A 25,071-nucleotide genomic window follows, 5' to 3' on the forward strand; every position below is an offset into this window, starting at 1 on the left:
CATATACTTGGATGGAAAGTTATGCCAATTTTTGCCAGATGTTTAATCATGGGACAGTTACAACATTTTCTACTTCTCTTGTAGTTTCCTGTTTGCATTTGAAAAAAGCAGTATTTTTTGCTTCCTTCTTGTACTAGTGCCAAAAACATTATTCCTAAGGATACAAAACTGTTTCAATTATGAATTCAGAAGAACAATTAAAAAAAATTAAAACCTCTTTTACATGGTCATGGTCTTGTTTATATTTGCTTTAAGAGATTTTCTGGAGCAGTTTGAGTTGTATGTGTAACCCTGGTGTACCAGAGTGTGCACTCCCTGCTCCAATAGAAGGGGTGGTCAGTGGGGCGTATGGGCTGGAGATGGAAACTGCAGGTTGCTTGTGGTTTCCCCTTCTCTGGTGTCTCCATAGGGCAAGACCAAGACATAGTAGCTTAACTATATACATGGTTTATTCAGGTGCAGAGTAAAAGGGGAAGGGATAGAATAACTGGATAGGTGATAAAGATATATATTTACATATAATATATTTAAGTCAGCAAATAACAGAACAGGTAAATATAGCAATCTCTAAGACCCATGAGAGAAACCTCGCCCACAGATCCCCAGAGGGTAAGTATGTCCCAAGAATCGATGGGTAAGCACCCCAAAATATAAAGCACAACAAACTGTCAATAAACACTCCAAAATATATAGCAATCCTGAATACCCTCCTTCTCTAGAGGAGTCTCTTTTTCTGTAGCATACACCCCCTCTGATTTGGGCTATCCACTGTGTCCCTCCCCAGTGGGAAACCCCTACCCTAAGAGCTCACACTTCCCAATGAGTAGGGGTCCAACAGGGGTTCCTGGTGTTTCTTCTCCATTTAGGCAAATGGCTCCTGCAGCAGGTGCTCTGTCTGCGTGGCTTGTTCACATGACTGGATGGCTCGGCCTTCTCAGCAGGCTGGGGTCACCTCATATGTGCCCAGGGCCAGGGCTCCAGTACAGGCCCGCTGTGCTGCCCACAGGGCCTCGCGGCCAGCAGTGGGGAATGGGCATGAACTGCCCCCTGCGCCCTCCAAGGGCCCTTGTCCCGTCAATGACTCGCTGGTGTCAACCCCAGCATGAGGCCGAAGACCCAAGCTACTTCAAGTGGCTCCCAAGGTCCTGGTCCCTCTCAGACCCTCTGTGCAGCGATGCCTGTGCCTGCTTGCCGCGCTGTCACAACAAAGGGTTGGGGACGCAGTCACCTGCTGCTCCTGTCCAATGGCAGAGTCTTTGGGCTCTCAGGGCAACTGGAAATGCCCCCTGGGTAGCTGTTCCCCAGCTTTTCCTCAGCCTCAGCTTCTTCTTTCTTCTCCATCCCTTGTTGTCTCCTCTGCATGCTATGCATGCAGCTCCTTATATACCTTTTTTGGGCTCCGCCCCAAGATCGAAGACTGGCCAGTTGCGGGGAGGTGGAGCTCGGTCTTCAATTAGGTCTGCTCCTCACCTCGCCCCAATGTAGGGGTGGGGTGGACTTCTCCTGAGACTCCTCTCCTGCTGGTCTCTAATTGGTGGGTTTGCCCCCACAATTGCCTGGCAGTTCTCTAACCCTGAGGAACCGAGTGAAGATAGACAAGCCCACCACATATGTATGAAACATTTGTCCCACTACTGTTTTTTAAGGCCACATGTCTGTAAAGAACTCAAAGGTCGCCTCCACATGAGCATGGACATTGGGTTCCCCAGAGACAACTAGCAGCAGGACAACTTGTGCCACTGCTGCTTGTGCCCAGGGAACGCCTATGCCACGTGTCCTCTGGGATGTGGTAGGTTACCCCAGGTGGGGTAGGAGAGGCTGGGGCCAGCACTGGGCTGGCCCCAGCAGCCTTACTTGGGGTCCTGGGGGCCTCCTGGGGCTGCAGCAGTGGCGATTCTGCTGTTCAGAGCCTGGCTGGCAGCTGAAACATGGCTCCAGGTGACCAGGCTCTGGTTTTGAGTGGCTCATGCTGTCCCCACATGCACTGCTCTGCTACTTTTTTTTTTTTTGGTGCAGTTTTTTGACTCCTGTATATCCAGGGATCAAAACCCTCCAGCACTGCTCCCTTGCAATTTGGAGAACTCTTGAATGTGCCATATGTGGCGCTGCAGATGTCTGTGGCACCACATACCGCATGGGTGCGCTCACCTGGATGTGACCGAAGTAGCTAATTTTAAACCCAACATTTTGAGGCAGAGTATCCTTGCTGACCAAGTTTAAAAGAAACTGATTAGTAATGAGCAAATTCAGAATTATATGACGCTGTGGTGGGACTATCCTCTAGAGAAAAAAAATTGCCGCATTCAAGAACTAGTGTAAGTGCTGATCTGGGTTGGGCTAAACAGTGGAGTTTGCATTTCTTGCCTTTGATACACATTTATGTTTCTGGTAAGGGTGCTATCTCTCTTCAACCAGCAGCCAAAAGGATTATCTTCTCCTTATGCAAAACAGCCACCCCAGGGAATCCAAAACTTTGCTAATACTCATGTGACTGTAATTGTACTTCTTCAGGGATGCAATGTTTGCAGCTACAAATTTAAACAAGTTAATGGCCTTTTCAAATAATGGACAAAGCTGCTGGGTGCCTGTGCTTAATGTAGATCACTGGGCACTCTGCTGAAGAGCTGAAGGCAATGGATCAAACGTATCATGATTGTGTTCTATTTGAGCGTGTACATTTCATGTAATTGTACTGAAGCATTTCATCTGTGGAGGTCTTGGAGGTGGCGCTTGTGAGGAACAGCTTTTTGAATTCTAGTGAAAGTTGTTCCATTTGAGGTTTATCTTCCTCTTGGGTCAGTATGTGAAGCAAGAGTGCAATGACAGATAATGATAGCTCTTTCAAAGGTCTCTGCATCTCTGGGTGCTCTAGTGACCTATAGTGCCACTTTACATTTTTGTTTCAGACATTTTATTCAAGAAAAGGTAACATGGAGATTTCTGATTCGCAGGGTGACCCCTTAACCCTACAACATTATCTCAAGAGAAGTGTGAGAGATGAGGTAGCTGAGTGGGGCGGAATGGTTCTGCCCTCTCCAGCACTCAGGGAAGTGATAGCTTCCAGTGTTACATCTGGAATAGTTTGTAACAACAAACCTGTGACTGGTATTTCTCTGGGGATGCTTTGGGTTAGGGACAGACATCCAAAAAGCCAGAGCCTGAATTGATTCAACCTTTGCAGATTAGTCTAACCTGCCTAGGCTGAACCAGTTTGTAACAGGACAAACAATCGCTGTGGACTGAGGCAATGCAGGCACATGCCTGCAGTTGCTCAGGCCAGGTGCCAGGGCGGGGGGGGGTGGCGGGCAGCAAGGGTGGGCAGACCACAGGCTCAGTAGAAGGAAGAATAACTCTCCTGCTTGTCTCCCTCTGTCTCAAGGGCCATTGTGCCCACTGCTGCAGCAGTGAAGGAGGAGTGCCTGGCAGACCTGGCCTGGGTCCTTGCCGGTGGGATAGAGAGCGGGAATTAAACCCCTCTCTGGCCAGACCCCTGCCCTGACTGGGGAACAGAGCGGAAGGGCCAGCCTGGCTGGGCTGGAGCACAAAGCCCAATCCAGAGAGCATGCCGGGATGGTTGGGGTCTCTGGTTTATCTTCGTCCCAGACCCCACCTTGCTGGTTTGACATTGCATAAACCAGTTTGAGCCAAATCAGTTAAGTCTGATACTACGTCCAACCACGTTTATCTCAAACTGGTTTCAGCCATTTTCAAACTGTTTTATATGCACTGAAAGTCTGTTTTGTTACACGTTTAAACCAGTTTCTGATCACTTAAACTGGTTTATGTGTAATGTCTGTCCCTAGCCTTGATGCTGCTTGTAGAAGTCATGGTATACCTCTTCCTCTCAGCAGGAAGTTAAGTTTACTTATCTCAATGACTGAGGCAAAATGATTGGAATGAAATCAGATTTTCCCCCACCCCCGGGCTTAGTTGGCTAACATTGTATCTCCTGTAACCTAGTTGGGTCCATCCTCACCCCCATCCCTCTATTGTTAGTCCCTCACTCAGGCACTCTGTATTTCCCTATCAGCTTTGTCATCTTTTTTTGGATTCCCAATCCTAAACATTTACTAATAAAAGTCAATCTGTCTCTGTGGTTTGTTTCACCATGAAAAGAACTGAATAGTTATAGAGTCATGGAAAGTTAGGGGTGGAAGGGACTTCAGGAGGTCATCTTGTCCAACCCCCTGCTCCAAGCAGGTCCATCCCCAAGTAGATCATTCCAGCCAGGGCTTTTGTCAAGCCAGGTCTTTACCTCTCTAGGTGGTGAATGGAGATTCCACCACCTCTCTAGGTAACCTGTTTCAGTGCTTCACCACCCTCCCAGAGAGAAGTTTTTCCTAATAGCCAACCTAAATTTCCCTTGCTGCAACTTGAGACCATTGCTTCTTGGACTGTCATCCACCAATGCAAATAGTTTAGCTTCATTCTCTTTGGAGCCACCCTTCAGATGGTTGAAGGCAGCTATCAAATACCTTCTCAGTCATCTCTTCACCAGACTGAATAAGACCAGTTTCTTATCCTGTCCTCATAAGTTATGTGCCCCAGCCTCCTAACCATTTTTATTGCTCTCTGCTGGACTCTCTCCAACTTGACCACATCTTTTCTGTAGTGGGGGGGCCAAAACTGGACACAGTGCTCCCGGGGCCAACCCACAATTTTTGGGCCCCTTCCAAGATATAGTTTTGGCACCCCCTGATCCATTGAAAAATCAAAATTTGTGGTTAATTGCGGTATAAACTCACTGAAATAAAATACGGCCAGGGTGCACTGTGGTGGGGGGGGCATGAGGTGGGGGCAGCATGTGCTGGGGATGCCTGGGTTCCCTCTCTGGGACTGGGACTGGGCTGGGGTGGGATCAGAGCTGGGAACTCCTCCTGCACTTGGCCAGGAAGGGGCTCCCTGCCTGCATCAAGCCCTTTAAACATGGCATGGGGGGTGAGCAGGACACATTCCCTTGGCTGTGGGGTCCCCTGCGGCCAGAGGTTCCGCAGAATAGAATGGGCCGGCTCTGAGTGCTCCAGATGTGGCCTCACCAGTGCCAAATAGAAAGGAATAATTGCTTCCCTCGATCTGCTAGCAGTGCTCCTACTAATGCAGCCCACCCAGTATGCCCTTAGCTTTCTTGGCAACAAGGGCATACTGTTGGCTCATATTCAGCTTGTTGTCCACTGTAACCCCCAGGTCTTTTTCTGCAGAGCTGCTGCGTAGCCATTCGATCTCCAGCCTGTAGTGGTGCATGGGATTGTTTTGTCACAAATGCAGGACTTTACATGTGTCCTCATGAACCTCGTGGCACTGTCCTCATTTGGCCCAATCCTCCAATTTGTCTAGTCTCTCTGAATTTTAGCCCTACCCTCTAATGTATATACTTCTTCCCCGCAGTTTGGTGTCATCTGCAAACTTGCTGAGGGTGCACTTCATCCCATCTTCCATGTTATTGATGAAGACATTGAACAAAAGCGGCCCCAGGACCAATTCCCTGGGACACTTCACTTGTTACCAACTGCCAGCTAGACATCGAACCATTGATTACTACCCTTTGAGCTGGATGCTTCAGCTAGTTTTCTTTCCACCTTTACAGTCCATTCATCCAACCTGTACTGCTTTTGCTTGCTTGGAAGGATGTTGTGGGAGACTATCAAAAGTCTTGCTAAAGTCTAGCTATATCATATTTACTGCTCAAAACAGGGATTCTAACTGAACGCCATATAATTTTTTTTTTAATAAGTGTTCTGTATCTGCATCTCTGCACAGCTTCTGTAGTGATTGCACCTTGCAAAAAGGCTGGTACTGTATTTATATATCATGTTTTTGTGTTACTGTTCTTCTAACAAAGACATACAAGGCTGTTGTGGTAGCATTTATGTGCAATTTCAGTTCTGTCCTAGACTTCCTGTGTAAGCTTGACCAAGTCACTTGCCTTTTTTCTTTGTTTATAATGATCCTGAATTATCTCGTTGCATTGGGAGGTTGAATTAATTTATGCTGGTAAAATGCTTTGAGAAATCTTCCATCAGCACATCGATTTCATAGGAGCTAGAAAATTGGAATGCAGTACCTGTGCTTTATTTATATCTAAACCTGTATTCATCTCTACAACTTGTGGCATCTGGTCAGGATTGGCAGGAAAGAAAATCTAATGGGGAAATTTGGATGGAGGATGGTGGCTGCCCCATGCTGCTGTGGTATCTGTTGCTGTAGGCAGGTTGTGAGAGGGGGATAGCGAGAGTATCTGAGGGGTTAGAGCAGGGTCGAAGAGTTTGGGGACTGTAGGAGGGGAGAATGCTGTTCTTGTCTCCCAAGTATCCTTCATTCCCAAGCCTTTATCTGAAACTCGTTCCTTTTGACAAATACAACTTAAGCTTTTCAAAGCTTGCCAGTTAGTCCTTTGCTTCTGCTTGACTCCCCATTCAGAAATTCCCTCTTTTTGCCACAGGGGGAGATGCTTAGACAAGCCTTTAATGTTCACAGTGCAAGTGTGATGCATTGATTCCAGAAGTAGCTGTAGTAGTTAACATGTTGACAGAGACCATTATGAAGGAGGAGACATTTTTCCCTTTGACACCAAGCTGGTAAGAGAATGAAAATGGCATTTAAAGATGGTCCTATGAAGGGAAAATATTATAGGGTGTTTTCTTTTTTTCATGATAGTGTTGAAAAATATCCTTTTTTAAAATAAGCTTATTTTTATTGGAAACTTCAGTCCTCTTTTTTGTGTGCGCTTTTTTCTGCATTACTAGTGGACTAGTGACCTTGCAAGGGACTAAAAATAGAACAATTAAGACAAAAGCCTTTTAAACAATGCAACTAAAGATTTAAGAGCAAAGTAGAATCCTTGTATTCACATGAAGAGTTATTCATCTTAGTAGTTCCATTGACTTCAAGGAAACCGTTTATGTGAGTTAACTGCTTCCCACCATGGCTGATAGTTTTACAATCTGCATATTAGATTTTTTTGGTCTTTTTCTGTTGCAGGCTATTTAGTTTCTAAGGAATGTTTCTGGGAAAAGCTTTCTTCATTAAAAATCTGCCACCTCTGTTCTTTCACTGAAAAGTAAAGATGGGTGCTGCTTCATTTTTATTGTCCTCCACCGGATCTAGGAAAGAGAGATCTCATTGTTCCTGGTGTATTAAAATTTAAAAGCAAAAGGAAGAGGAAAAGTTTTTTTGTAAAAATTAAATGAACTCCAAACTTATTCTAGCATTCTCTGTAATTAATATTGATAATAATAATATCAGTCTGAAAGAGCCACATGCCATTTTTCTTCCTCTGCAGGTCCCTTTAGGGTAAATTATGAAGCATCAGCAGCTACTTTTCAAACTTCATTTTCTGCCGTATGATTTGTTCAAATAATTATTACCTGGGGTAATGACCTGACATTTTTGTCCAGTACTTAATGACGAGTCCCATTAGCTGCATCATAAAGAAGCATCACTCTAGCATCTTTCTCAGACCCCTTGAATAGAATCTGGAATATTTGCTTCTGCTTGCTGATCATACTTTCTTCCACAGTGTTTTCCAAGAGAACAAGTTTGGCCATATGTTTGCGAAAACCGTGGTTGAAACAGCTGGAGAGGGTCTCCAATCCACAGTCAGTCTGAAAGAAGATAAATGAAGGTTTGCAAGGGAATATATTACCCTGTTACCTTGTGCATCAGCAGAAAAGGATACAGGCAAAGTCCTGGTCAACAAGAAGAACAGATTCTAAAATAAAAGGTATGACTGTGGAATAGTACGGGCAGCCTTTGTGTTGTACTTCTGTTGCCTTAATTGAGCAAATGCATCTTTTGCCAGCTCCCTTCTTTTGTTGTGCTTCTTCAAGGAAAACAAATCTGCCCTGGATAAATTCTTGGACCTACAAAAAGTTTCACAGTGGAAACAGTAAGGTTCTCTTATCCCTGCTTCTCCCCATCTGAAATTTATAGTTCCATGACACTGAAAGACATGCAGCCTCTTTTTTCAGATGCACTGTTTTGTAATGCACAGAAAAATTGGTCATTTGAATGACACACACGAAAAAAACCTTAAAAGTAAATGATTGCCTTTTTATTCTGATAACAATATTTTCCTTTAGTTACAGCTATTATTCCTAACACAGCAAAAGCTTTTATATAAAGGCTTCGCTGCTGCTAGCCTTTCTGTCCTAATCGTTTCTGTGTTTCCTCCAGTGGTGGGACTTTGCTGAGAACAGCAGTGGTTTGAGCACTTATGAAGCCATGGTGGCTTCTGGCATCTTAATCCCTGTGGCATGTATTAAGTACCTAGCCGGGTTAAACAGCAGTAGTTAACATTCTTGTGTTCTGTTACTACTCTGGTGGAGCTATGAAGAGAAGTGGAAGGTCAAGTGAAGAGGTAGTATAGAGATCTAGTAGATTCCTACTTTCCTTTCTCTAGTACAGTGGGAATCACTGAAAATCTCTCCAGAGTTCAAAGGATAGGGATAGTCAGGCAATCGGAAGCAGCTCATATATTCCTAGATAGATAGCACCTTATGCTTCTTTTCTACAAAAAAGCATCAACCCACAGAGAGGATGGGAGTTTCAAGATCTTCAGTGTATGTGTAAACACATAAGAATCTCTCTGAGTGCAGCATACTTCGGCAATCGACGTCAGTCTATGGTGCTGTCACTATTGCAGCAATGCAGTTCCTGGAAGAGCTTGTTCCTTCTCTCTTTGAGGAGTAGAGTCCCATGCTGGGGGCCAAGTCTCCCCTGATTGTATGCTGTTCTGACTTCCTTGGGGTGATCTTACCCTCATTTACATTTTTATTTTCTCCCACTGTTTACAGCCAGTTACTTCTCATTAATGAGAAACTGGCAGATATTCTTCAAGAAAGGAAGACCCATCTTCAAGAGAGGAAGGAAGACCCAGGGAACTACAGACCAATCAGTCTGCATTGCCTGGGCAGGGGAGATGAGGTTGATGTCATATCTGTGGAGTTCAGGAAAACTTTTGACTTGGTTTCCATGATGTTCTCATGGCTAAGCTGGAAAACTGCGGCCTCCACCATCTCACGGTCCTCTGGCTGGGGAATTGGCTGCAGCATCAGACCCAAAGAATACTGGTTGATGGGAGCAAATCAACATGGTGCGAGGTGACAAGTAGTGTCCCTCAAGGCTCAATACTCGGGCCAGTACTCTTTAACATTTTCATTAACGATCTGGATTCGGATGTCAGATGTCTACGAACTTTATCAGTCCGCAATACTAAACTATGGGGGAAGGCAGTCACACTGGAGAACAGGTTGGGAATACAGGCCAACCTGGACAGGCTTGTAAGGTGGGCAGACTAAAACCTGATGGCATTTAAAGCAGAGAGTGCAGTGCACTCCACCTTGGGAGGAAAAACCAGCAACATACTTATAGGCTGGGCAGTGCTATGCTTGCTAGCACCATGACTGAAAGAGACATGGGGGTCTTGATTGACCACAAGATGAACAAGAGCCACCAATGCGATGCTGTGGCCAGCAAAGCAAACCAAACTCTGGCATGTATCTACTCATGCATCTCAAGCAAAACCAGGAAAGTCATCCTCCCACTCTACTCGGCATTAGTGAGGCTGCAGCTGGAGTACTGTGTCCAGTTTTGGGCCCCCACTTCAGGAGAGACGTGGATAAACTTGAAAGAGTCCAGAGGAGAGCCACCTGCATGATCAAAGGCCAGGAGAGCAAGTCTTACAAGGAGAGGTTGAGGGACATGGAGTCTTCAGCCTGGAGAAGAGAAGGCTTAGGGGGGACTTGTGGCAGCCTATAAGTATGGAATTGGGGGTGCACCAGGATCTGGGAGAACAGTTGTTCACCAGGGTTCCCCAAGGGATAACAAGGTTTTATGGCCACAAACTTCTGGAGACCAATTTAGACTGGACATAAGGAAAAACTTTTTTTAAAGTCTGACTGCCCAGGGCCTGGAATAGACTTCCGCAAGGGGTGGTGCAAGCACCCACTCTGGACTCTTTCAAACGGTGTTTGGATGCTTATCTTGCGGGGGGTCATTTGACCCCAGCAGACTTCCTGTTTCTGGCAGGGGGCTGGCTGGAATTGCTGATCTTGCGAGGTCCCTTCCAGCCTATGAATCTATGAATGTAACTAATACATAGAGTGTTCTAATTCAGTATGTTAGTTTCTTTTTCAAGAAAGGAAGGAAAAAAGAAGTGTTTCTTTTTCAAGAAAGTGGACGCGCACTTTCTACTTGATGTCCATTATTTTGGCTACCTTTGTTTGGTAAAGCACTTTATAATTGTCCTGGATGAAAGGCTGGTCTTTCGCATAAATCTAGTTAGAACCTTAGTAGGATAGCTAATCCATCATTTCACTACTCTTAATTTCAAGATTTCATAGACATCTGGGCTGGAAGAACCCCAGAGGATCATCGAGTCCAGCCTCCTGCCCCAGAGGAAGGAAGTCAGCAGGGAACATAGGATCCCAGCAAGATAAGTATCCAAATGTCTTGAAGGCGTTCAGAGTGGGTGCTTGAACAACCTCCAGCGGCAATCTATTCCAAACCTTGGGGGCTCGGACAGTGAAGAAGTTCTTTCTTATGTCCAGCCTGCATCAGTCGCGGCGGAGTTTGTGATGTTTGATCTTGTCATCTCTTGGGGCACTCTGGCGAACAGATGTTCCCCCAGATCCTGATGAGCACCCCGATAAACTTATAGATGGCTACCAGATCACCCCTGGGCCTGCACTTTTCCAGGCTGAAGAGCCCCATGGCTCTCAGCCTCTCATCATAAGGTCTGTTTTCCTGACCTCTGATCATGCACGTGGCTCTCCCCTGCACCCTCTCAAGCTTCTCCACATCCTTTTTGAATTGTGGAGCCCAAAACTGGACACAGTACTCCAGCTGTGGCCTCACCAAAGCCAAATATAACAGGAGAATGACGTTCCTGGATTTGCTTGAGAAGCATCTATGGATGCAAGCCAGCGTTTTGCTCACTTTACTAGCTGCAGCATCGCATTGAAGGCTCATGTTCATTTTGTGGGCAATCGTGACCCCCAAGTCCCTTTCGTCTTTAGTGCTAGCCACTGTAGCACTGCCTAGCCTATAAGGATGCTGCAGGTTTTTCCTCCCAAGGTGGAGAACCTTGCATTTTTTGGTGTTAAACACCATCAGGTTCTTGTCCACCCACTTGCTGAGCCTGTCAAGGTCAGCCTGGATCACCCTCCTGTCCTCAGGTGCGGATGCTTTTACCCCAAAGTTTGTGTCATTGGCAAAACTTGGCCAGTCTGCTTCCAATACCAATGTCCACATCATTGATGAAGATGTTAAATAGTACAGGCCCTAGGACAGAGCCTTGAGGGACCCCACTGGTGATTGTGCACCAAGACAATTTGCTCCCGTCAACCACCACCCTTTGGGTCCGACCACGGAGCCAATTCCCCAGCCAGCGGATTGTGGTGAGGTTGAGGCTGCAGTTAACCAGTTTAGCCAAGAGGTGATCATAGGATACCAGATCAAAGGCTTTTTTAACATCACGGTTTATGACATCAATCTCTTCTCCCCTGTCCAGGTGATAGGTCACTTGGTCGTAAAAGGAAATAAGATTGGTCAAGCAAGATCTTACTGCAACAAACCTGTGCTGGCTATCCTTCAGGATACTGCCATCGGCCAGTCTGTTAAGAATGGGCTCTTTGATAATCTTTTCTAAGACCTTCCCCAGAATAGAGGTCAGGGTGATGGGCCTGTAGTTCGCCTGATCCACTTTCCTCCCTTTCTTGAAGATAGGCACCACATTGACCTTCTTCCAGTCTTTGGGCACTTCATTGAAGATTGTCCTAGCTGTGGGTTGTAGAGACACTTCATAGCTCTACTTTGGTTACCGTGTGGACTGCTGCATCCAGTCCAATTACCACCAGATGAATACTTTCCCAAAGTATGAGACAAGACTGCCAAATTTTTGTCTTTCTTTGACTTTCCACTGAGGTTAAAGAGGCCAGGAGGTTGCTGAGAATAGAGATGATTTGATTCTTACTTGTAATGAAAAAATGTTTTATTAATAGATGCATCTTTTTCTATCAAATTTTTATAGATTTTTGTTTTTAAGAAAAATCTGTAATTTCCTTTTGGAATAATTCTTTAGAATTTAAGTAAATTAGATCCCTGTGGCAGAATTCTATTTGCTTGAAAAAAGCAACATGGGTCTTGTGCAGATTTTATTGGGCTTTTTAAAAAATAATAATTTCAGTGGAATGTTGAGAGCTTCATTGTATGAATTTGTATTGGCCTTTTTACAGAAGTATTTAAATAGAATGCAGTCTACTCTCTGTGAGTCCTGTTTTGTTGTAGTGTCATGGGGGTGGGATCAGGAGTAAAAGAGGAATGTTACTTTAGCAGGAAATATAATTTAACAGCCAAGAAGTTTTTCCTTTCTCTTGTAGCTTCAGTGGTTGAACTGTTGCTTTGTGAGTCTCATCCTCCTGTTCCTCTGTCTAATATACTTTATTTCTGGCAGTGCTACGTTGGTTAGCACTACAGAAGAAAAAGACTTGGGGGTCATCATTGACCACAAGATGAACATGAGCCTGCAATGCGATGCTGCGGCTAGTAAAGCGACCAAAACGCTGGCTTGCATCCATAGATGCTTCTCGAGCAAATTCCGGGACGTCATTCTCCCCTTGTACTCGGCCTTGGTGAGGCCGCAGCTGGAGTACTGCGTCCAGTTTTGGGCTCCACAATTCAAAAAGGATGTGGAGAAGCTTGAGAGAGTCCAGAGGAGAGCCACGCGCATGATCAGAGGTCAGGAAAACAGATCTTACGATGACAGGCTGAGAGCCATGGGACTCTTTAGCCTGGAAAAGCGCAGGCTCAGGGGTGATCTGATGGCCACCTATAAGTTTATCAGGGGTGACCACCAGGATCTGGGGGAACGTCTGTTCACCAGAGCGCCCCAAGGGATGACGAGGTCGAACGGTCACAAACTCCTGCAAGACCGTTTCAGGCTGGACATAAGGAAGAATTTCTTTACTGTCCGAGCCCCCAAGGTCTGGAACAGTCTGCCAGCGGAGGTGGTTCAAGCACCTACACTGAACACCTTCAAGAGTAAATTGGATGCTTATCTTGCTGGGATCCTATGACCCCAGCTGACTTCCTGCCCTTTGGGCAGGGGGCTGGACTCGATGATCTCCCGAGGTCCCTTCCAGCCCTAATGTCTATGAAATCTATGAAACTTGCACATGTCCAAGTAATGATAAATAAAATGTGCATCCTGTATGTTTCTATGCCTGCATGCCAAACAAGGCAGACCTGTTGCAGATTAAAGAACACATATATTATCCACAAGTGGCAGAAGAGAGAGGTTTCCAAGTATAAAAATACAGTTTCTTTCTCCCTTCTCTGTCTATTTATATTTTATAATTGACTGCTGTCTGTTACTTTTTGCAAGTAATTGATAATCATCTTGAAATGTCTTGCATACCAATGTTATCTTGACCTATTCTCCACCGGTACCAAGTATACACTTCATGGGGAAGAATGTATTTATTCATAAAATATAGCTATGTGAACATGTACATACATTAGTAGCTACTGATCTTTTGAGACTCAGATCATAGGCTGCTCCTTGTGCTCCCTCCTAAGAGACAAGGAAATGTTTCTTGCCAGATAGTTGGAATGGAGTGGTAGGTTTGGATTAACATTTCCAATGGTCGTGGTCCTGTTTCTCTCCAAGTGGTAGCATACAGTTCGCCCATCCAGTTCTCCTAGAGGTGAGGTCCGAGTTCCATGCTGACCTTGGAAAGGTCCGACTGCTGGAAGTTCTTGACACTGCTCTCAGTTGGCTACATGCTGATAACTTGTGTGGGATGTGTTTTTTCATTGCTAACAGGTGAGGTTTCTTTCTTTTTCTGTTTTGCAGTGATGAAGTTTGCCTAACTATGGTGAACCTTGGATCTGCATCATGGCTCATGATGTCTCTGTTCACAAGAATCTGGCAGTGGTTTCTGTGGAACCTGTGAGTCCAGGACCTGAGAAGAGAGGAAGCATGGACCTTGTCAAAGGGTGAGTCAGGGCTCTGTGTTCTAGTCTCTCTCTCTTTCTCTCATTTCCCCCCTTAGGTGGTTTGCTAAAAACAGTATCAGTTTGTTGATGTGTGATAAATTAGATCTCTCCTTGTGGGTGAGTGTAACCTAGCAGAGATAATTGGAACAGTACTTTCTAGGACAAAGCCTTGTCCTAGTGCTTCATGCCAAACCAAACAACTAGAGAGTTTTGGGACCTTATATGCCCCTGGAAGTTCACTTCTCAGTTGAGGTTTTTCCCCTTTTGGGAAGATGTACTTGTAGAAAGTGAGTTGCCAGACATACACACCCAGGGCCAGACAGGCATACTCACTTTACATATAAAGGTGTTGCCTTGTCAAGGCCAAAAACCATAGTTGCAGTGATTAGTGTCTAGGCCAAGTGTCAGAGGAGAGGCAAGATCAAAACTTGTGGTCATTGCCTTATAGATAAGAAACCTTGAGCAGACTGTTGTTGCTTCCTGATAAGCTATTTAAATGGTTGAGCAGCTTCCAGTGTGTTGTGGACCAATGGGAAGCAAGGGCAGGTATAGCCAGTCAGGACACAGGTATACAAAGGTAAGTCCTTCTCCTGCAGGTTGAGTCTAAGTGGCGAGCTGTTGGTGTGTGAGCAAGGGTGAGCTGTCATGTCTGCTGTAGAGAGCTACCAAGGTGACCTGTCAAAAGGAAAGACTGTGCTCTGGCTGGGAGAGAGCCCTCCTTTGGTAGCATGCTTCCAGAAATATGGTTCTTGATTGCATGTCCTATGCCCTTGTTAGGATCTTCCTTCCAAGAATCATCTCTGTTCTGAAAGGGCCCTTTTGTTTTGGAGTCTGAAGGGATAAGGCTGTTTGAATAAGAGATACTTTAGTGTTCTGGGTTGCAAAGTTATTACATGAAGAAAAGTTGTTTTGTGAAGAACTAGGAAACCACCACAGAGAAGGTGCCAGGATGTGTAAGGTGGCTGTTTTCGGTTTTTCACCTCCATCCTTGGTAAAGTCTTTGAAAAGATTATTAAGGCTCATATATGTGAGCACCCAGCAGGAAAAGTTGTGCTGAGGGAAAACCAGCACAGGTTCATAGCAGGTAGATCATGCCTGACTAATCTAGTCTCTTTTTATGACCAGGTTACAGAAAAACCTGGACGCAGGAATAGGGGTAGATATTGTTTACTTAGACTTCAGGAAGGCCTTTGATACGGTATCCCACTCCATACTGGTGAACAAATTAAGAGGCTGTGACTTGGATGATTACACAGTCTGGTGGGTGGCAAATTGACTAGAGAGTCATACCCGGAGAGTGGTGGTGGACAGGTTGGTATTGACCTGGAAGGACGTGGGCAGTGGGGTCCCACAGGGCTCGGTCCTTGGACTGATGCCCTTCAGTGTCTTCATCAGTGACTTGGGCGAGGGAGTGAAGTGTACTCTTTCTAAGTTTGCGGATGATACAAAACTGGGAAGAAGTGGACACACCGGACGGCAAGGAACAACTGCAGGCAAACCTGGACAGGTTGGACAAATGGGCAGAAAACAACAGAATGTGATTTAACAAGGAGAAATGCAAAGTGCTGCACCTATGGAGGAAAAATGTCCATCGTACCTACTGCTTAGGAAATGACCTGCTCAGCAGCACAGATCCGGAAAGGGATCTCGGAGTCCTAGTGGATTCCAAGATGAACATGAGTCGTCAGTGTGATGAAGTCATCAGCAAAGCTAACTGCACTTAGCTTTGCTAACCCTAACATCCCTTCTGACCATAACGTCTATGAATCTGTTTGTTTCTTTTATAGTGTGTATGACTTAGCACCTACTATTCCTGACTAGGATAATATTTGATGGGAAATTTTTGTCAGACAAGTTGCTTATGCTGGCTTGAAGGTGGGATATTTTCCTTTGCTCACATGACAGCTCTTTGCAATACACATATCTTTCCTCCCCCTCCCTCTTCCTGGGAAGGGAGGAAGTTCTGTCTATTCTCATTATGCCAAGCACTCCAGAGTTGCACTTGAATGAGCTGGTAACACTGCACACAGATTCAGTAGGCCAGCAGTCTTCCTCCATGTTTTGTGGTCTTTGTTCAGCCTTGTGCAAGACCTACCAGTATTTCACCTGACACCTTGTGCCAAAAGCATTGTGTTTAGATGTATAGATAAATAAGGGATGTGGTGGAAAACTTGAGTTCATGTGAGTTTAAATGTTTGTGTCACTCTTAGGGAAGCTATGAATGAGTTACATAGGTTATCCCTGACAAAAACTGTTTGGACCTGCACTGCACTCCTGACCTTCATGCAATCTGTGCAAGCCTTATTTGCTATAAATCTGGTGTCGAGAGCCTAAAAATTTGGGCTGGGGATATTTCTTGAATTGTTTTGCCTATGTAAACAGGGACGCTAATAACCATGAAGCTAACTGCACAGAGCTGGGAGAGAACCATATAAAACTTCAGCAGTGACCTAGAAAAATGGACTGAAATAGGTGTTTTCAAAATGACATGGCTTTAAGGTCCATTATCTCAGGTATTTCCAGAGCTGCCAGCAAGTGCTCAATCCCAGGAGGAAGCTGGAAATCCCAGAGAACTCCCTTCTCTAAAATTAGTTGTTCCTGTTTTTAGCCATGGGGAGCCCTGAGATACTGGATTTTAAAGTGCCACTATTTTCATCTAGAAACTGTCAGTAGCTCCTGTCTGAATCATCCCAATCCTGGAGCAATAGACTGAGGTGCAGAGGACAGAAAGTAGTAGGAGGTTCATGAAATATTAATGTACTTTTTGAATTCCCCCACCCCCCCAGATACACGCAGCACAGATTAATACATTGAGCATGTATGCGTACACATATGTTCTTTTAAATACAGTACATACAGGTGATTGTGAATATGCTTCCAATATTAAGTTAGATGAGCAAGCCTGAAGGGAGAAGTGATGTCAAGTCATTTTTGTACAGTTTGATGCCAGCCTATTTGCACAGCCAGTGAAGGTGAGAGAGTTGTTGTGTTAATGTAGCCCAGGTCAAGCATCAGGGAGCTGGGAAGCTGCTTGTATCTCTGATGGTATAACTGATATGATACAGTTATTGGGATGTAGGGAGTTCAGAGTGGCTTGGTGGTGTTATCTGTGGAAACCTAAATGTGTATATATATATTATTTATTTTATTTGAATACATCATGATTGTTCACAAAAACCTCTAAGGCAGAGGGCCTATTATTATTTGCATTTATTTATCTGATTTGTCTGTGTGTGCAATATATACAGAGCTTTGATGCACTGAAAAGATGCTATACATTTTATTGAATAATGCAAGAAACAGTAAAGATACTCCATAATGTCATTTGATTTGCTTCTATTTTTCTTAAAGGTGACATTTAGAAGAAAATATGTTGCATTGCTGTCCTTTTATTGTTTTTCTGGATGGGATAAAAGGGCCACAGTTTGGTCCCTTTTCCCCCTACAAAATCTACACCCCCAAAACAAACAAAAAAACCTGGTTTGTTTCCAGAGCTTACATTTGGGGTCTGGTTATTTCCCGTTTTTACATTTCCTGAATTTGTGTATTGTGTACCCCAGAAGATGGAGATGCAGTGCAAGAGAGAATTGAACAAGTAAGAGGAGAGCAGACTTTTAATCAAGTTGTAAAGAACTTTGTTTTCCTTAACCCCTGTTAAGCTCTGACTACTACTTTTTGGAAGTAAGATTAGTTTGGTAATATCTTTTATTTGGCCAACTCTCTTGAAGATTCAGCTTACCCCTGCCCTGCTGGAGCTTTGTAACAGGTATGAACCTCTTGCCACCCCAGTAGAGCCTGCTAAGCTGCCAGCTCCTGTAGGCAACACAGGCTCAACTGTAGCTACCACCCCTGCTCTCCCTAAGACGAAACAGAATGTTTGTTGTGGGATACTTTATCCTGAGGGGGCAATCTGCTGCCCTGACCCCTTAGCGTGGGAAGCCTGTTTCCGAGATATTGCGGAGAGGATCTCTAAGCTCCTCTGGCCCACTGACCACAACCCTATGCTCTTCATCCACATGGGCATGAATGACAGCTCTGAGCAATCCCAGCCAGGTCATGAAACACTACAGGGATTTGGGAGCAGAGCTTAAGGGGTTGGGGGCGCAGGTGGTGTTTTACTTGATCCTCCCAGTTTTGGCTATGGGCTGAAGAGGGAGAGGAGGATCAAGGTAGTAAACCAAAGACTGTGGCTCTAGTGTCAGCATGAAGGCTTGGGCTTCCATGATTAAAGTCTGCTCTTTGGAGAGAGAGGCAGTGAGCTGCTGGGAAGGGATGGCCTCCACCTCTCTCTGCTGGGGGGAGGCTCTTCTCAGCCAGACTGGCTGACTTGTTCCACTGCGCTTTAAACTAAACCAGCCGGGGGATGGGGAGACCACTGCCACTGCTGGCCTGCTGAGCAACCCTTGCAAACCCAGCAGGCCAAGGCAGTTAAGGGAGCCCAGCCCTGTCCCAGCCCTGGAGCAAGCTGTGGGCAAGGCAAGGGCCACCAAAGGGTCACTTGCATGCCTGTACAAAAATGCTAGGAGCTTGGGGAATAAACAGAAGGAAATTGTCCTCCTGCTTAACCCAAAAAGTTATGATGTCGTAGGGATAACGGAGACCTGGTGGGACTCTACCCATGACTGGGCCATGGGTATAGATGGCTGTACCCTCTACAGGAGAGATCGAGTGAACAAAAGGGGTAGGGGTGTAGCTCTCGATGCCAAGGAGAGCTATGGGTCCCTGCAAGCCGACATTGGCACCCAGGGTAGAGACCCTCTGGGTTAAAATCCGTGGGGAACATGGCAGAGGGGACACAATGGTGGGACTCTACTACAGGCCTTCTGCCCAGGATCAAGAGCTTGACCAGGAGTTCGCCAGGGAATTGGCTGAGGCCGCACGCTCCCGGTGCTTGGTTTTCATGGGAGACTGCAACTACCCAGACATCTCGTGGGAAGAGTGCTCGGACAAATCCTAACGATCACAAAGCTTTCTCACATGCGTGGATGAACTCTATCTGACTCGAGAAGTCTACGGGCTGACGGGAGGTAAAGTGTTGCTTGACCTGGTACTGACAACCAGGGATGACCTAATCAGCAACCTAACGATCGAATGGAAGCTGGCCACGAGCTGATCACCTTCACCATCTGCCGTAAAGGTGGCAAGTCAGTCAGCAATACAGAAGTCCTTGACTTCAGGAAAGCTAACTTTGACAAGCTCAGGAGGCTTGTCAGGGAGGCCCTAAGGGACCACGACCCAAAGGGGAGTTCAGGATGAATGGTTGTTCCTCAAGGGAACAATCCTGGATGCACAAGCAAAGTCTATCCCATCTCGGAGGAAAGGCAGCAAAAGGGCACAGCAGCCCTCTTGGCTCTCCAGGGAACTAGCAGACCTTCTGCATCTAAAAAGAAAAACCTACAAAGGATGGAGGACTGGATCTACCTCCAAGGAGGAATACTCTGCACTGGTCCGGACCTGCAGGGAGTGAACCAGGAAAGCCAAGGCTGTGACTGAACTCCAACTAGCTACCAGTAAAAAGTCCTTTTTTAGATATGTAGAGAGCTGGAGGAAAAACAAGGGCAATGCTGGACCCCTGCTAAACCAGATGGGACAACTGACAACCGACGCCCAGGAAAAAGCCAACTTGGTAAATGGGTACTTTGCACAGTTTTTTCACCAGTCCCAAGGGACGCCTCTGCCCATTATGGGACGGGAAGGCCTGGTGAGGGAGATTCCTTACCTTCCATCAATGCTGACTTTGTGAAGGAACACCTTTCATAGTTTCATAGTTTCTAGGGTCGGAAGGGACCTGAGCAGGTCATCTAGCCCGACCCCCTGCCATGGCAGGAAAGAATACTGGGGTCAAATGACCCCAGCAAGATGTTCATCTAACCTCCTCTTAAACACCCCCAGGGTAGGAGCCTGCACCACTTCTCTTGGAAGCTGGTTCCAGACCCTAGCCGCCCCGACCGTGAAGTAGCGCCTCCTGATATCTAACCTAAACCTACCCTCTGCCAGCTTGTGACCGTTATTCCTGGTCACTCCTGGCGGTGCTCGGGGAAACAGTGACTTCCCCAATGCCTACTGATCCCCCCCGACTAGTTTATAACAGGCCACAAGATCCCCCCTCAGCCTTCTCTTTTGGAGGCTGAACAGGTTCAGGTCCCGCAGCCTGTCCTCATAGGGCCTGCCCTGTTGTCCCCTGATCATACGAGTGGCCCTCCTCTGGACCCTCTCCATGCTGTTGACATCCCTCTTGAAGTGCGGCACCCAGAACTGGACGCAGTACTCCAACTGCGGCCTGACCAGTGCCACATGGAGGGGGAGGATCACCTCTTTGGACCTGCTCAAGATGCATCTGTGGATGCATGACAAGGTGTGTTTGGCCTTCCTAACTGCCTCCCCACACTGCTGGCCCATGTTCATCGTGGAGTCAGTGATGACCCCAAGATCCTTTTCCGCCTCCGTGCTGACAAGAGGGGAGTTCCCTAACCTGTAGGTATGGTGCCAGTTGTTCCTCCCGAGGTGCATTACCTTGCACTTGTCTGTGTTGAAGCCCATCCTATTCTCGTCCGCCCACCCTTGTAACCTGTCTAGGTCTGATTGTAGCCTGTTGCATCCTTCCAATGTGCCCACATCCTCCCACATCTTAGTGTCATCAGCAAATTTGAACAGGGTGCTTTTTACCCCCTCATCCAAGTCACTGATGAAGATGTTGAACAGTGCAGGCCCGAGGAGAGAGCCCTGCGGAACCCCACTGCCCACGTCCTTCCAGGTCAAATGACCTGTCCACCACCACGCAGAACTCCTGGCGGTCTGCTGAAGTGCCCGCAAACTGGAATAAGGTCAATGTGGTGCCTGTCTTCAAGAATGGGAGGAAAGCGGATCCGGCGAACTACAGGCCCATCACCCTGACCTTATTTCCTTTTACGACCAAGTGACCTATCACCTGGACAGGGGAGAAGAGGTTGATGTCATAAACCGTGATGTTAAAAAAGCCTTTGATCTGGTATCCCATGATCACCTCTTGGCTAAACTGGTTAACTGCAGCCTCAACCTCACCACAATCCGCTGGCTGGGGAATTGGCTCCGTGGTCGGACCCAAAGGGTGGTGGTTGACGGGAGCAAATTGTCTTGGTGCACGATCACCAGTGGGGTCCCTCAAGGCTCTGTCCTAGGGCCTGTACTATTTAACATCTTCATCAATGATGTGGACATTGGTATTGGAAGCAGACTGGCCAAGTTTTGCCAATGACACCAAACTTTGGGGTAAAAGCATCCGCACCTGAGGACAGGAGGGTGATCCAGGCTGACCTTGACGGGCTCATGAAATGGGCGGATGAGAACCTAATGGTGTTTAACACCAAAAAATGCAAGGTTCTCCACCTTGGGAAGAAAAACTTGCAACATGCTTATAGGCTAGGCAGTGCTACGGTGGCTAGCACTACCGACAAAAGGGACTTGGGGGTCATGACTGACCAGAAGATGAACATGAGCCTTCGATGCTATACTAGCTGCAGCATCACAAACAAAATGCTGGCTTGTATCCACAGATGCTTCTCAAGCAAATCCCAGGACATCATTCTCCTATTGTACTTGGCTTCAGTGAGGCCACAGCTGGAGTATTGCATCCAGTTTTGGGTTCCACGATTCAAAAAGGATGTGGAGAAGCTTGAGAGGGTGCAGAGGAGAGCCAGGCACATGATCAGATGTCAGGAAAACAGATCTTATGACAAGAGGCTGAGAGAGATGCAACTCTTCAGCTTGGAAGAGCGCAGGCGCAGGGGCGATCTGGTGGCTGCCTACAAGTTTATCAGGGGTGCTCACCAGGATCTGGGGGAAACATCTGTTCACCAGAGCTCCCCAAGGGATGACAAGGTCAAACGGTCACAAACTCCTCCATGACTGTTTCAGGCTGGACATACGGAAGAACTTCTTTACTGTCCAAGCCCCCAAGGTTTGGAATAGACTGCCACCAGAAGTGGTTCAAGCACCCACTTTGAACGCCTTTAAGAGAAATTTGGATGTTTTTTCCTGCTGGGATCCTATGATCCGTGCTGACTTCTTGCCCCTGGGGCAGGGGGCTGGTCTTAAAGATCTTCCGAGGTCCCTTCTAGCCCTAATGTCTGTGAAATACCCATTCTAGTTCAGGGCTCACAATACACATTTCTGAGATGATACAGAGCTCCTAGAACAAAACCAGTGAGGAGTGTACTGGACTTTCTTGTTATTTCTAATCAAGAGACACAAATCCATTTTAAATAAACAAACAAATGAAGCCCTTAGAGGATTTAAGCCCAGCCTTGTGTCATCACGGGGATCCTGGCTTTCTCTGTTTTAAAAAATCACAAATTCTCTGACTTAAAAACACCTAAATCTGGGTTTTTCTGTAATTAAAATGAAAAACCACTATTTGTATCGGTATCAATTAAACACAATGTTTTATTGATACATTTACAATTTAAAGCAGTTTGGAAGCCTACCAGTGCATCAATCACTATAATAACATAAATTATAAATACCTATAAATGTTGGCATTTGATTTTGGGTTTTTTATTATGCTAAATCAGAGGACCCCCTTGCCCCTTTTGCTTACCAGGACATGGGTCCAGCTGCTGCTGTCCCCCCACCCACTGCCTTGTGGTGCTGAGCAGCCCTGATAGGTCAGTGGCCTGCTCATGCCATTGCCTCTCATTCCCAACCCACAGCTTCCTGGTCCTGCTGGTGCCCCTCACTCCTGAACCACAGCCTTCTGGCCCTGCGAGAAGGGATCCCCAGCTTGCAGGGCTATGGGGCAGGGACCCAGGTCTGCAGCACCCAAGCCCTGGCTATCACCCGTAGGAGGTGGTGGCTGCTGCGGCCTGAGTGGAGCACAGATCCTGGATCCCCCTCTCCCATGGGTGGCAAGGCTGGAGCAGATACCATGGGGGCAGGGAGGGAGGCAGTGGCTGCTGGCTTCCCACTGTCGGCTTGAGGCTCCCTGCCCTGCTGCCCTCCCCACAGGGGCCCCCATGGTGTAGTGGGTGAGACCTAGCACATGAGAGCAGAGTGGGGTGGGGAGGCTTGGTGCCACTGCCAGGAGCCTTTGCCACCATGGTGAGGTGCTCCCTGCCCACGCAGCAGCAGGCAGGGGGTGCCTCACCATGGCAGTGCAGGGCTCCCAGTGGTGGCACTAAGCCTCCCTACCCTACTCTGCTTCGCCATGCTGAGTCTCACCTGCTGGGCTGCAGAGGCCCTGAGGTGGAGGACAGCAGGGTGGGGAGCCCTGAGCCCATAGCTGTCAGCCTGCATCCATTCCTGTCCTGTGCATAAATCTGGGGGCATGTGCCTCCCCCTGGAGTGCACGCAGTGGTGGGGAGCCAGCCCCCCAGACAAGCTGCCTACGGCTCTGTCCTGCTCCCCGCCCAGGCCCTGCGCTGCACATTCCACCCTGGTTGGGCAGCACCCCAGCGCTGCTCAAATCCCTCCCTCTCACTATGGGGTCCTTAATTTCAACCCCCCCCTCCCCCATCCCCTGCCTGATCACCCACCTCCTGCTCCTCTTAGCCCCTTGCAGGCTGGAACTGCTTGCCTGCAAGGGGAAACCTTCTGTCTCCTGCATTGTTCTCCTTTAAAGGAAGAAATCTGCATTGTTCTGTGTTTTTTCCATGGTGAATAGAAAACCCAGATCTCTGGTCATCAAGAAATAGGCAGGAAAGATACCTTTTCTGAAAGTGGGCCAGGAGCATGCCTTGTCTGCAGTAGGCACTGTAGGAGCATTAGCAGGGACTGTAGATGTTGCATTGTTGGATCTATGCCGAGATTATCAGAGATGATGGTAAATGGGTATAGGGGGTAAACAGACTAACAGAAAAGTGATGTAAGATGCTTCTGTGGAAAATATGTAAGCAGGGTAAAAAGACCCCTTCTTACCGACTGAGCAAAGTGGGTTTATCGTCAAGATCTTAAGAATTTCAGCAGTAAGCAAGAACAGGGGAAGCTGTTGAATTTCAGACAGGTGGTTCTTTCCCTTTCCTCCATTATTTATATAAAAGTGGATTAAAAATACAAAAAATGTATTCTGCCCTTGATGGAATAGTACTGGAACAACCTAAGCAAAGGAAATGCAACATTCTTGCTTTACTGTTGCATATTACCGAAGGTTGGGCTCAGTCTCTGAGCCTGTGCAGCCCTTTTCTGTCCTCAGTCCTACCAGAAAAGCAGAAGGGCCAGTCATAAGGATGGAATTGATATGGGGTCATGCAGCACAGTGGCAAAGTGTGTAGCACCCTGTTTAGCTGCCAGTCTGACTCTTGGTATCTACTAATGGTATTAGCTACTTGAAGTCAAGCAGTCAAAGCCTGTAGCAGGCATCCCATTTTCAAATCTTGTTGCTTATTTATGGAAGGAGTCACTGCGGGCAGACCTCTCACTGAGAAGTGTAGTTCGTCTTGCATACAGTATGCCAGTTAGCCAAGAGGTGGAAACAGATTTTGGCCCTGTGGCTCTGAGCTGCATATGGACCGGTGACATCTAAATGAAAGTCAGCTCCCAAGTGAGTACAAATTCTATTTCTGTGAATTCGCTAGTCTTCCTCCAAATATGCCTTTTTTTAATGTTCTGTTGAGCATATAAAAGCTGTTTTTTCCTAGTTTGTTGGTAATGAATACATTGTCTTTGTCTCTTCTCTATTTATTGTGAGAGCTGCAGATAGGGTGGGGTGAGAAGCTTTTCAATAGATGGATTGTTTTTCTTGCAGCCCCTGTCCTGTTTACAAAAATAAGTAGAGAGAGGGGGAGAGAGAGAGTGCTCAAAACAACATGTTTCAAGAGTCTCCTGTGCTGTTTGCAACTCTGTAACAGCTGCACTAGTCATAACAATGGCAGGAATTATGGTAACATCGGGGGAGAGAGGGCAGTCGGCCAATTGAAAGGAGGTACAAGCCAGCACGTCAGTTTGCAGTTGTATGTGGCTGTAGACCTGTGGACACCATAGAGCAGCACTGGGACATCTGGAATCAGTTGGCTCCAGAAATGCACTGAACCAGCTCCATCCATTGAACCAAAGTTGCATCTTGGGAATGGAAACCGATGTACATGCATGAGCTGTTCTGCCAAC

At 46.6% G+C, this 25,071-nt stretch overlaps 1 protein-coding gene across 2 annotated transcripts in view; it reads left to right on the top strand.

Annotated features, from left to right (window-relative positions):
• Positions 1-25,071, top strand: part of LOC149854818 (ankyrin repeat and fibronectin type-III domain-containing protein 1-like) — a 596,514-nt gene that overhangs the window by 100,710 nt on the left and 470,733 nt on the right. For both annotated transcript variants that reach the window (XM_090023526.1, XM_090023527.1), the window contains exons 4-5: positions 7,517-7,720; positions 13,853-13,995. In XM_090023526.1, the coding sequence (XP_089879652.1) occupies positions 13,895-13,995 (101 nt within the window). In that variant the 5' untranslated portion in view covers positions 7,517-7,720; positions 13,853-13,894. The remainder of the gene's footprint in view (positions 1-7,516; positions 7,721-13,852; positions 13,996-25,071) is intronic.

This window comes from Crocodylus siamensis, chromosome 12 (genome assembly GCF_052110815.1).
Source record: "Crocodylus siamensis isolate JL-2025a chromosome 12, ASM5211081v1, whole genome shotgun sequence".
In the NCBI taxonomy this organism is placed as follows: domain Eukaryota; kingdom Metazoa; phylum Chordata; order Crocodylia; family Crocodylidae; genus Crocodylus; species Crocodylus siamensis.